Below are 12927 nucleotides of genomic sequence, written 5' to 3'. Positions count from 1 at the left end.
AAACTCCAGTTTAGCCAGCAAGGGTACTCAGGCTGAGGTCATTCTACACCTTGCAGGCCTGACAAGGCAAAAATGTAAGCGTCCCACTGGCCACAAGAGGAGGGATAAAAGTAGATGACAGCAACCAGTCACGGTATTGAGAAACAGACTCTAATATCAACTGGCAGGATTTAATTTCTGTACTTGCTACTTACTATCTATCACCTTTTTGTCTTAGTTCAAGGCAGTTTAGACCAGTAGATACAAAATCATCCTGAAGCTGTTGCCTAGATTTGGATGACTCAACAGTCAGTGGGGCAGGTGGGCTGGCTTGAAGGAGTCATTCTTAGGGGATAGTGATGCTTTAGAAATTAGTCGTTTTCAAATATCTCTGAAAATGCACTGTGTTCAGGCTTTGGTGTGGCACTGAACACTGCTGACTTTGAGGGTCTGTACAGCAACCTATGATGAGGGAAGGGGATCATAAACTGTACTTTATCCCCGGCTGGCTGGAGGATAAAGCCAACTAAGATTTAATTTTATTATAAAAAATACATCAAAAGTTTATAGGTAAACCATCATTTAATGTTTACTTAAATATCGCGATCTTAATTTTAAAGAGTGATTTCTATTTGTTCATATTTCCATAAGGAAGATTAAGTTTCAAAGGCAAAATTTAAAAAAGAGTGGTCACTTCACACTGCCAGCTTGGCTATAATAAAAATACAATGACTAGTGTTGGTGAGAATATAGAGAAACTGGCACCCTCAAAAATTGCTGGTGGGAATGTAAAATTGTGTTGAAAAACAGTTTGGTAGTTCCTCAAAATGTTAAACAGAAAGTTACTATGATCCAACATTTAAATTCCTAGGTATACACCCAAGAGAACTGAAAATGTATATCCACACAAAATTTGTAAGCAAATGTTCACTGCAGCATTATTCATGATGGCCAAAAAGTAGAAAGAATCCAAATGTCCATCAATTGATGAATGAATAAACAAAACATGACATATTTAATATAACAGAATATTAGTCAGCCATAATAAGGAATGGAATATTTATACATGCTACAACATAGATGAACCTTGAAAACATTATGTTGAGTGAAAGAACAGTCACTGAGAACCACATATTATATGATTCTATTCATATAAAATATCTAGAACAGACAAATTCATTGAGACAGAAAGTAGATTAGTGATTTCCAAAGGGCTGGGAGGAAAAGGAAGGTGACTCCTAACAGGTATAGAATTTCTTTTTGGAGTGATGAAAATGTTCTAAATTGCAGTGATAATTGCATATATTAAAAAACACACCACTAAACTATATACTTTAAATGAGCGAATTTTATGTACATGAATAAAATCTTAATAAAGCTGATTTTTTTAAAAAGATGAGCAAATAGACAAATAAGTAAGACTCAAAATTAGGAGGTCAGAAATGCCTTCCCTTTTGTTTTCACAATTCATACTACTGTCTAGTGGTAAAATGCTAGAAATTTATACAAACGGTTCCTGGGATCCTGATTAAGTTTTGGCTATTCACAGTAAATTCACAAACCAATGATATCAAGCCAAAAAAAACCACTGACTTTGCAAAGTACAGACTTTCAACATTCTAATTATTACTTTGCAGCAGTCATCCTCAAAAGGGGGTGAGGACATCATGAATAGAGGCACCCCAGGAGGCAGGAGGGACTGTGGGCAGAGAGGTCATTTCTTATAGAACCCTCTCCAGGGTGTCCCCGTTCCCCACCACTCATGAGTAGCTCGTATTCCTCAAGTGTGCTGGGAGAAAAACTTAATTGAGAAACAGTGCTCTTATGTTTCTAAAATCATAAGCATGGCTACTCCTTGACTAGATTATTATTAGAATAAACTGGGGAAAGCAGCACTGAGGATTCTGTGCGCAGGGAATACATGCAGGAAGACATGCAAATCAGCAACAACGGCAAAGCACGGCCCAGAGAAGCTACTGCCTTCTTTGAGAGAACTTGCTACCCAGGGATTGATTTGACCCAAAGTAAAATCTAGGGATAGACATGCTACTCACATACAACACAGTATCCACTCAGTAGTTTAAAATGACATTGAAACAAAATGTTAGCAATAATGATTTATACCGTGTTTCCCCGAAAATAAGACTTAGCCCGACCATCAGCTCTAATGCGTCTTTTGGAGCAAACATTAATATAAGACCGGCTCTTATTTTACTATAATATTTTTAATAAATTAATATATTTACTATACATTATAGTAAAATAAGACCGGGTCTTATGTTAATGTTTGCTCCAAAAGACGCATTAGAGCTGATGGTCTGGCTAGGTCTTATTTTTGGGGAAACACAGTCTATTCCACAGAAGACTGGAAAACCCAAATCTGTACTTTAAGTAGTGATCTAAGTACATATTAAAAGGTCATTTAGCATGTACCTAAAGTACAAAGCAAAGCTGGTTTCTGGCCTGGAGATTCCTTTAACTGGCAAAGAAGCCTTTAAATAGCCTATTGGATAATGATTATTTCATCAACCCTCCCAATTTGCCTGAATGGTCTGGTCTGCAGCTAAAGGAGCAAAAGAACACCACAGGCCTTCATAGGTACAGCACAGCTTTGGGGTCTGAGAAGCTTTTAGAATTCTAAGAAAGACAGGTGAAAATCTTAGTATCTGTGACTATTTCTATTCTATTTAGAATAGAAACTTATGATAGTTTCTTTAGATCAATAGATGATTCTCATAACTCAACCTTTCTTGCTTCACTCATGTATTGTTTGTATCACTACGTTTGTGGAAGAGAGATAAACCAAAACCGTTGCAATGCTAGGGAAATGATTAAGTTCAAGTACAGATGTCACGTTCTGTCTGAGCATCAGACAGGCTCAGGGCAGGCTCAGCTCTGCCCTCCATCTCTTCCCAGGCAGAAGCAAATGCTCCAGTTCGTGGTCTGTTCACTGCTATTCTCTGTGGTGCTAAAAGGTGGGCGTCTGATAATCAGGAAGAATAACACTCTTCCACTACTTCCCGTGGATAAAAAGAAAAATTCCAATTTTATATATTAAATACAATGAGGCCTTTGGGTTAAAACACATATAGGTCAGACAATTTTAACAGATTAGAAATGTGTTAACCCAAAAAGTTACAGCCCCCAATTCAAAATTCAATGTATGGCACAAAGCCAGGATACCATGTATCTAAGAAGTATTAAAATAATTCCATCTAGTATTTGACATATGAAACCCTGACTTCATAGGCTTCAGAAACATGCGATTCAATGTCATGATAAAAGGATAATTATTAAAATTCATCTAGAAAACAAATTTAAAGCAAAACGGCATGCTGCTTCTCATGAAAAGAATAAGCTTCTAAGCAACAAATTTTCAAAATTAAATTTTTTTTTCATAAGAGATTTCACTTAGAACTAATGGTATTTGTTTCTAGTAAAGACTCAATCTAAAGACAGAAATTAGTGCAAACACTCAAGACTAAGAAGCATAAAGAAAAGCACTTGCCTGGTGTTTCACTGGTTTAGGTGATTCCTGCTGTTTGTTACAAACAGATAAATGCAAATAACTGTTAGCAAGAATGGGTCTTTCCCTGGCAGTAAGCCACATCCAAAGCACCCAGACAGTGCGTAGCTTAGAACGGTGAACGCTGGTTTGGTTGGCATTCTCTCAGGCCCCATGAGCTAAATAACACTTCTGCATATCTATAATTTAAGGATAACTGACATTTATGTTCTTACCCCTTTTCTATTACCAATTCTGCCCAAATTTCTACCCTCCCCTCAAGTTGCTGTGGGCAGTAGCAACAGGCTGCTCTGCAAAGTTCAGAAAGAAGTGTTAAAAATATTTGAGGATCTTCTTTTGGTGGAAAATAAGAAGTCTTCATAGGCACTGCTCATCCATTTTTAACAATTCTCACCAAATATTTGCAAGAAATTAGATTTCAAGCCACAACCATAACTCCACTTTTCCTGTTGGAGTAACTAGTTGATAGCAATCTCCTGATCAACTTGCTCTCTTTTAAGTGGAAAAAGACTTGCTGGGTAAGGAGTGATGGAGATTAGGGAGCTGTCAATTACAGCAGCACACTGAGCAGATCAGCTTCCTTATTGTTTCTGAAATTATAAAAGAATAAAGCTAAGATTTAAAACAATAACAACAACAGAACAAAAACTTACAGGAATATTATGGTCCTTTCGTCCTTTATGTGACGAAGCAACATGAGCAAGGTACTGAATGACTTTCTTAGTATTTTCCGTCTTCCCAGCACCTGATTCACCCCTGGAAGAAATATGAACATAGGCTGCCTTAAAGAAAGCACAGCACGCACATTCCAAAATGACAGTTGATATAATTAAATTGAGTTGGAACAAGAATTAGTAGAAAATAAAAAGAGAATAAGGAGAATATGTCAGCAGTAGTTAGAAAACTATTATTTTTTAAATGGCATTTAAATTAACCCAAATATATTTTTGGTAGATGCCAGTAAGAGGAAACAGGAAAATGTTCACAATAGTATTTTTTTTTCTTTCTTGGAGTTGGGGCTTCTGCCAGAGAAGTGAAATTTATTAGAACATTAGTGAAGGAATTCCTCAGCACCAGAAACGGAATTCCTAGAACAATTAAATAAAGATAATTTAATCTGACGGAACTGAGTGAACTCCGGAATGTCCACTGGTTACTGACTTCGTCTTCTAAGCCAGTTAAAGCTTTTTTAGCTCATTCCTTAGACCAGGCTAACGATGGTTCTCTCCTCTGTACCAGTATACACACAGTACCTTGTACACATCTCGTTAAAAATCTCCACCATGATTGCTGGCCTCCCACACCGGGCTCCCTGAGGCAAGGAGCACGGACGGCTCTGTGCATTTGCTTATTTGTGTGTATGGGTTTATTTATTTGTGTTGGTTTCTTTTTTATCCACATACCCTTATGCAGTATTGACAGATAGCCAGTATGCAACTTGCAGAGAAAATGAATGAATACTATGAAGTTATGAACTGGGTGGGACAAATGCCATCACTTTATGTAATTTATATTTTCAAACAAGTCTGGCACATTCTGTTGATTTCTACTCAGTAGTAAGCCTGAAATTCAGGTAAGCTGCTAAGCATGGTGGTGATACCTGAATTATGGTCTCTCTGCTCAAATACTTAAGGTTCCCTGAGACACAATCAAAGCAAACCAATGTTGACAATCAAAATCTCGATTTGGATTAAAATTAAAATTTTAATATGTAATTAACTTTTATTAAAAAAAAAAAAACACCCAGAAACTCAAAAATGTTATTATACATACTGCCGACTAATAATCTTCTAAGCCTGTTTTATCTAAGGCATGAAAAATCTAATTTGTCTAACAAACTCTGAGCCTTTCTTAGAATTGTACTTAGAATTATACTATTTGACCTGTCCACAACTTAAAAATTTCAGTAGGTTTACTGGCTGCATTATCTTCCTAACTCTCTGCACCCAGATACCCACAATCTCAACCACAGAGGAGTTGGGCAAAGGGATTCTATTGACCGACTAGTTGCATGGCTTTGAGGAAGGCAGTTGTCTTTGCTGGGCCTTGGCCTCACCATCTGTAAAGTGTAGGAGTTAAGACTAGATCTTTTCTAGCTCCAGCATTTGATGATTCTAGATACAACTCACTTATCGCTTTATGAGAATGTTATATATTAAGCTTATTAACCACCATCTATTGTTATATTAAAAACCGCCCCCTGCTTTGTTTTGCCATGTAGAAGTTTTGAATCTTAGGTACTCAAACCTACCCAACTTTCTTTTAAGGCTTCTGCCTGCTATTTGTTCATGCTTAAAAGCCCCCCCCCCCTTTTTTTTGCACCAAGATTATGTCCATCTATATTCTCTCTTTTTTTTTTAATCATTTATATTATTAAATCCACCTGTATTTTCTTTCAGAACTTTGATGGTTTCACTTTTTATAATGAAATCTTTAATCAACCTGAAAAAACAATTTATGGTTGGAGGTAAAGATTTTTAATCTAATTTCCCCCAAATGATTCAGCATACATCCCAGTATCAATGGTTCACAAAGACATTCATTCTCCAGTGATATGAAATGTTAATTTTTCTCATCCTCACTTCCTATCCATATGGCTTATTCCAAAGCCAGTACCATATTGCAGTAGCTTTGAAATATAACTAATCAGAGTACCCATCATCTTTCTTCTTTAAAAAAAAATATCAAGTAGTCTCTGAGGTTTATTTTTTCAGGTAAACTTCAAATAATTTTGTTCTGCTATGACTCTAGCTCCTGCCCCCAAACAAAAAACAACCAGGTGGAATTTTCAGTTAAATATTTAGGAGAGTTAAATATATAGCTACTTTTAGGATAAGTGATGTCTTTATCTCTCTTAAGTAATATTGTATTTTTCTAAGTTCAAAACAAACAAGGACCATTTGTCTTATTCATCTTTGAAATCAGTGCCTAGCATGGTAAATGCTCAACAACTACTGTTGAATATATGAATATTAGTTCTACACAAGTTTTGTTAAATTTATTCCTAGGCTCTTTTAATATTTTTCGTTCCTGTCATTAATGTCCTTTCATCACCATTCTATTTTCTACCTGGCTACCACTGGTACATAGATAAGGCAATAATTTTCATTCATTTGTCAAGAAATGTTTACAAGTCAACTTCTATGCATCAGGCATTCTTCTAAGTGCTAGAGACGTAGCTGTGAAAATAATCCATGTCCTTATGGAGCTCGAGTTTAGCAGAAGAGACAGAAAATAAACAAGAAATATAAGATGATGACAGGATGTGAGGAATGCTACAAAGAAAACAAAGAAGAGGCTGAGAGGAAAGAGGCAGAGAACAGAGGACCACTTCCTGGGGATGTGATGGTCAGGGAAGAGCCTCCTGAAAGACGAGCAGGAACCAGCCGGTATGAGCTGGGGGAAGACCGTACGGCCAACAACGTAAAGACAAACACAGATGCCCCAAAGCAGGAAAAAGCTTGGTATATTCCAGGAACTGACAGCCAGTGTGTAGGATTGGATATGAATAACCAGCAAGGCAGAGAGCACAGCAGGAGACACTGATGGAGGAGGAACACGGAGGATGTGACGCACCCAGGATGCACGGGAAAGAGTTTTGATTTTTCTCAAGTGTCATTTCTTAACAGCTGTGTTAGTGGTTGTCTCTGTTTTTTCTTAACTTTATTCAGAATACTTAGCGTTTCAAGGCTCATCATGATGTTGGCTGCCAGTTTCAAACATAATTATTTCTTATGTTAAAAAATGAGACTGATGATGACTTGTTTTGAAAATAGTTATGATTGTTACTTTTGAGCTGAGTTTGCCTCTGTGGTTGCTCAGCCTTTGCTTGAGGACGTCCTTAAAGCATTTTTTCCCCTGCCCATCACACTTACTGGTCTGTACTTCAATAATTGCTTTGAAGTCTGCTACATTTCACATATTTCGGGTCTAAAGTAACTCTGCTATGGAAAATACTATTTCAAAGTTAGATGTAGTCCAACACCTTACTGTTGAGTTCCCAAAAAGGGGGACGAGGAGGCTTATATTCATTCTCCATTTTAAAATGGGTCTAATAGCCTGTAATGTATAAGGTTGTTGTAAAGAAAAAAATACAGTCCATCTAAGCACATAATTAGTATTCAATAAACATTACTATTATTGGCCACTTAACTGTTCACCCACCATAATGAGGTAATTTGAATTACTAAACTCAAAGTTACTTTACAAATTAATAGTGTTAGTATAGTGGTTAAGAGAGTGGGCTATGGTGTCAAAACGACCCAACTAGATTCAAGTCCTGTCTCCCACTTCCTGGCTATGGAGCTCTGGGCAAGTTCCTTGGGTCTCAGCCTCAGTTTATACTCTTTTAAAATGAGATCAAGTTACTTCATAGGACTGGCATAATACGTGTAAAAATCCTACCACTGAGCCTGGCCAAAAGGTTCTCAATAAATGGCAGCAATAGTAGTGGTAATAGCTCTGACAATGATCAATAATAATGATGATAAAGATATTTATTAACAGAAGTTTAAAACAAAATCCTGATTTGAATATGAAAGGGGTGGCAGGATCAAAGGAATAAAATTTTTGGAAAAAGGTTTTTAAAAAAGGGAGTGGCACATCTGTCCCAGATGGAAGCAGAGAAAATAAAACAGCTTCAACGAAATAGGTCAAGGGAATCAGAAAGAAAGGTCAGAGCAGACTTCTCCTGAAGAAAATTAGGAGGATCCTGAGAGGAGAACAACAGGATATGACCTCAAAGAGTGCAGAGGACAAATGGAACCTGACCTCATTTCCACCATCAACACAAGATCTACTTGTGTTGTTCTATACCAGCAGTTCTATACTGTTAAGTGGCTGCTCCTTTCATTGCTGGTCTCCATGGGACAGTGCAAAGTTCACAGGAGAACAAAACATGGAGTCTGCTGGGTCGATTGCCCTGTGTCTGCTGCAGCACTTTTGGACATAAAAGATCAGGAGTTTCTAACCAGATGGTATTTGCATTTTCTAGAGGTATCTGTCTGTGGCTTCTCAAAGAGGGGGTGCAATCCAAAATAAAAACAACAGCAACAACAAAACAAGAGTGGTAAGAAGCAGTGAAGCAGATCATTAATATACGATTGATTCTGGGATCTTTTTCTGAATCCCTTCTGGACCATAGGTGTTTGTTTCCCCAGTGAGAAACCCTTTCCCAGATCTCAAATGGTTTTGTTTTTATTCTCTCTGGCTAGTTGTAACACCAAATTCAGTCTAGCTTCAAAAACACCTTTGCCTGAAGTTTTTGCTTTAGATAACCTCAATTTGAAAAACAACACATACGTATTACTTCAACATTTATATATAAAACAGTCAATTTCCTATAGTTTCAAAATTCTGTTCTGTTAGAAAACAGCTTACTAGGAAGAGCAGATTTTATGATCAAGATAGGCTTGGGTTCAAGTCTTCCATCACACTTGCTAGCACCAGCCCTGTTTAATGTGACAAGTAAATGAAGATAATAAGAGTGTTTGCAAAGATTAATGGAGATAACATTTGCAAAGATGTTAGTTTCCTTTCCTGGCAGCTTTACCTAGAATATTTTAAACTTCTAATTACAAATTGATATGCATACTCCCCTCCCCCCAATAACATAGCTATCATTGAGACACAGCTACAATAATCTAAAAATTTCCAGTTTTCACACTTGAGGACATCTAAAACAAAGTCATTAGAAAAGCAAATTGAGGTCTAAAAAAGCTGTCTGACCTAGGGTCACAGAGCTAGTTCACGGAGACCTGGGACAAGAAAGAAAACCAGACCCCTATCTGACAACACAATGACACCAACTACACCACATTGTTGCCTTAGCTATTTTTTTAAGACGTAATTTTTTTACAGCACTTTTAGGTTTATAACACAATTGAGAAGAAGATACAGAGATTTCCCAGATACCCTCTGATCCCTCAGCCCCATGGAGAGCCCCACTATCAACATCATTCACCAGAATGGTACATTTTTTTTTTTTACCCAGGATGAATCCAAAGTACACAGTTTACATTAGGGTTCATTCTGGGTGTTGTACATTCTATGAGTTTAGACAAATGCATAGTGACTTATATCTACTATTATAGTGTAATACAGTGTTTCCACTTCCTTAAAAACCCTCTGTGCCCTGCCTATTCGTCTCTTCCTCTTACCACCCCCTGGCAACCACTGAGCAACTTATTGTCTCTATGGTTTTGTCTTTTTCAGAATGTCATATAGTTGGAATCATACAGTACGTAGTCTTCTTAGATTGGCTTCTTTCACGTAGTCATATGCATTTAAGGTTCTTCCATGTCTTTTCGCGGCTTGACAGCTCATTTCTTTTTAGCCCTGAATCCTATTCCACTGTCTGGACGTACTACAGTTTGTTTATCCGTTTACCTACTGAAGGACATCTTGGTTGCTTCCAAATTTTGGCAATTATGAACCAAACTGCTATAAACTTTTGTGTGTAAGTTTTTGTGTGGACTTAAATGTTCAGCTCCTTTGGGTAAATACCAAGGAGTTAGATTGCTGAATTATACCGTAAGAGTAGATTCAGTTTTGTAAGAAACCACCAAATTGTCTTCTAAAGTGACTGTGCCATTTTGCATTCCTACCAACGATGAATGAGAATTCTTGCTGCTCTACACCTTCGTCAGCACTTGGTGTGGTTAATGTTCCAGTTTTGGCAATGCTAGTAGCTGTGCAGGGGTGATGATATATGATATAGAACATCTTTTCACGCTTTTTTGCTGTCTGTATTATCTTCTTTGGTGAGGTGTCTGTAAAGGTCATTGGCCATTTTTTAATTGGGTTGTTTTCTTACTGAGTTTTAAGAGTTCTTTGTATATTTTGGATAACAGTCCTTTACCAGATGTTATCTTTTGCAAATATTTTCTCCCAGTCTGTAGCCTATCTTTTTGCTCTCTTGACATTGTCTTTTGCAGAGCAGAAGTTTTTAATTTTAATGAAGTCCAGCTTATCAATTATTTCTTTCATGGATTGTGCCTTTGCTGTTGTATCAAAAAAGGCATCTAGGATTTCTCCTATTTTATCTTCTAGAAGCTTTATAGCTTTCCATTTAAGTCTATGATCCATTGTGTGTTCATTTTTGGGAAGGGTGTAAGGTGTGGGTCTAGATTCATTTTTTGGCATGTGGATGTGAGAAAGCATCGGGACTTAGGCCTGGGGCCAAAGGAATGCCAGATGGCCAGGAGGCATGCTGGACAAGCTGACCACAAGAACGCCACCACCCCATCACCCCCTCCACATCAATGCAGAAATAGCTGATTATTATCTCCCTTCTAACCCTTTACTTCCATACAGATGTCGAAACCACAAGCGTAGCTGATCAAGGTTTGACCTCTATACGACCTTCCTGGGGTGGTGATAATGAGCAGTCCATCATCTCGCCCCCACGACGCAGGCGCAGTTACCAGGCAATGTAGCCGGGAAAGACAACCCACCTTTTAAAAAAAGGGGGCCACTTTCAAAAAGCCTGCTTTGTCCCTACTTTATAAAGGCAGCCAAAGAGAGCCAGCCCCAGAGTCAGTTGGGAGGAACTTCTCCTCTGTGCTACCTCCCTTGGGCTCGAGCATAAGCTTAACAAAATTTGTCTGGAAATTTTTCTGGGGTTTCCTCTCGATTTCTATCCTGGGGAACCCAAGAACCCCAATGCCGGTAACGGATGCCTAGTTGTTTCAGCACCATTTGTCAGAGAGACTATCTTTGCTGCATTGTATTGCCTTTGATCCTCTGTCAAGATCAGCTGACATTTATGGGTCTATTTCGGGGTTGCCTTAGCTATTTAATCAATTCTATTGATTTGATTATCTTAAAACTTTTAAGGTATATTACTCATAGCAAGAATCAACTGTTCTAAATCCAGACTGGCTTGGTCATTGCCATTTAATGTAGATTTGTATATGATACATAAAATTCCTTAAAAAAAAAATCTATTGTCACATCCTGACAGAAGGCTGATGTGAAACAACCATTGTTTTACAGTTGTTACATTACATTTAAGTATACTTAAAAAGAGAAAAACTTGCATTAACCAGAAGTTAGTCATAAAATTTAAATATAGTACTCTTTAAAAGGGGGGCTTAGAGAACAGAGTAAATTCCTCACCAAGTGTGACTATTGTCAATTTTAATTCTAATGAGAAGGAAAGTCAACATGAGGATTACACTGTTAACAGGATTTCACTTCCAATTACAGGGATTACAAGTGTGAAAGACTCTGCTCTCTCATGATAAAGGAAATCCTGAGTGTCTTCACCAAAGAACTGGGCAGGATACTAGAATAATGACTTAGCAGGAGGCTTGGATCCTTAAGTGGGAGCTCATATTGCCTGGCCTGAGTCTGCAGAAATAAAGGCTAGTTGGGGAGTTGTAGGCTGATGAGGCCAGAGGGTAAATTACATGTTCATCCTTTTGGGGTAAAAGTAAATTAGAGAGTAAATGACTAAAAAAGTAAAGCTTAAACAGAAGCTATCAAACTAGTTAAATACTGATTTTTAAAAAATGTTGGTTCCAACTGTATTTTCTCTTTAAAATACCACATAAACATAGGCACTGATTATAAAATAACTACTAAATAAAATTGACTAAACAGTTATTCTCACACAGAAACCTTAATTAGGTCAGCTATGTACTAAATTTAAGAAGATACCAGTTATACACTCTTGGAATTCTTTATTTAGTGGGTCCTCAAAGGCACCACAGAACATATCATATGTCCCTAAACCTAGGATACATTGTTTCATATTTTCGTATTTCTCAAGTCACAATGTACAGGTGTGATTTAAAAAATATGGTGTATTAAACTATTACAGAGCAACCAAGTCCAGGATATAACCAAGTCCTTTTGTGAGACTAAGACTTCTTTGGTTTCATTTTAATCCAAGAAATGTTTTCTTGTTTTAGTCTATGTCTGATGTATATGCTTGTACATGAAAGCTGAAGCAGCTTAGAGTGTAGAGTAATATCATTAGAGAAGCAGAAAGAAGCTTTGGCAAAATGAAAGACCAATAAAGATGAAAGGGAAGAAATAAAACAAAAAAAAATGTGGTAAATGCTGCTGCCGAGCGCCATTCAACAGAAAGGCAGGGATCTTCAACAAGAGAAGCCACATTAGTAACAGTGTGTGACAAGTTTCAACTTGTTTGGTGCAATCAATCGGGTGTGAGCTACGGTTGAGAGAAGGTGTGTTTTAAAGTGTGCTGTAAATCATCCTCCATCATGACAACGCTCCGTGTCACACATCGCTTCTGGTACGGCAATTTCTGTCAAATAAAAACATTACGGTGTGTCCTCATCCACTTATTCACCGGATCTGGCACCAGGCGACTTCTGGCTCTTCCTCAAAGTCAAAATGACCATGAAAGGTAAACGTTTCGAAATGGTTCAGGACACTGAGGCAACCACGACTGC

At 37.6% G+C, this 12927-nt stretch overlaps 1 protein-coding gene across 9 annotated transcripts in view; it reads right to left on the bottom strand.

Annotated features, from left to right (window-relative positions):
• The window catches only part of MYH10 (myosin heavy chain 10), a 133757-nt gene that overhangs the window by 82864 nt on the left and 37966 nt on the right, over positions 1-12927 (bottom strand). For 4 of the 9 annotated variants that reach the window (XM_074320489.1, XM_019745120.2, XM_019745119.2 and 1 more), the window contains exons 5-6: positions 4159-4261; positions 3488-3517 (exon numbers count right to left, since the gene is read on the bottom strand). In XM_074320489.1, coding sequence (XP_074176590.1) covers positions 3488-3517; positions 4159-4261 — 133 coding nt within the window. The remainder of the gene's footprint in view (positions 1-3487; positions 3518-4158; positions 4262-12927) is intronic. The other 5 variants (XM_074320490.1, XM_019745125.2, XM_019745122.2 and 2 more) reach the window with 2 other exon arrangements.

Source organism: Rhinolophus sinicus, linkage group LG15, assembly GCF_036562045.2.
Source record: "Rhinolophus sinicus isolate RSC01 linkage group LG15, ASM3656204v1, whole genome shotgun sequence".
Taxonomy (NCBI): Eukaryota; Metazoa; Chordata; class Mammalia; order Chiroptera; family Rhinolophidae; genus Rhinolophus; species Rhinolophus sinicus.
This window is presented reverse-complemented; position numbering and strand designations above follow the sequence as displayed.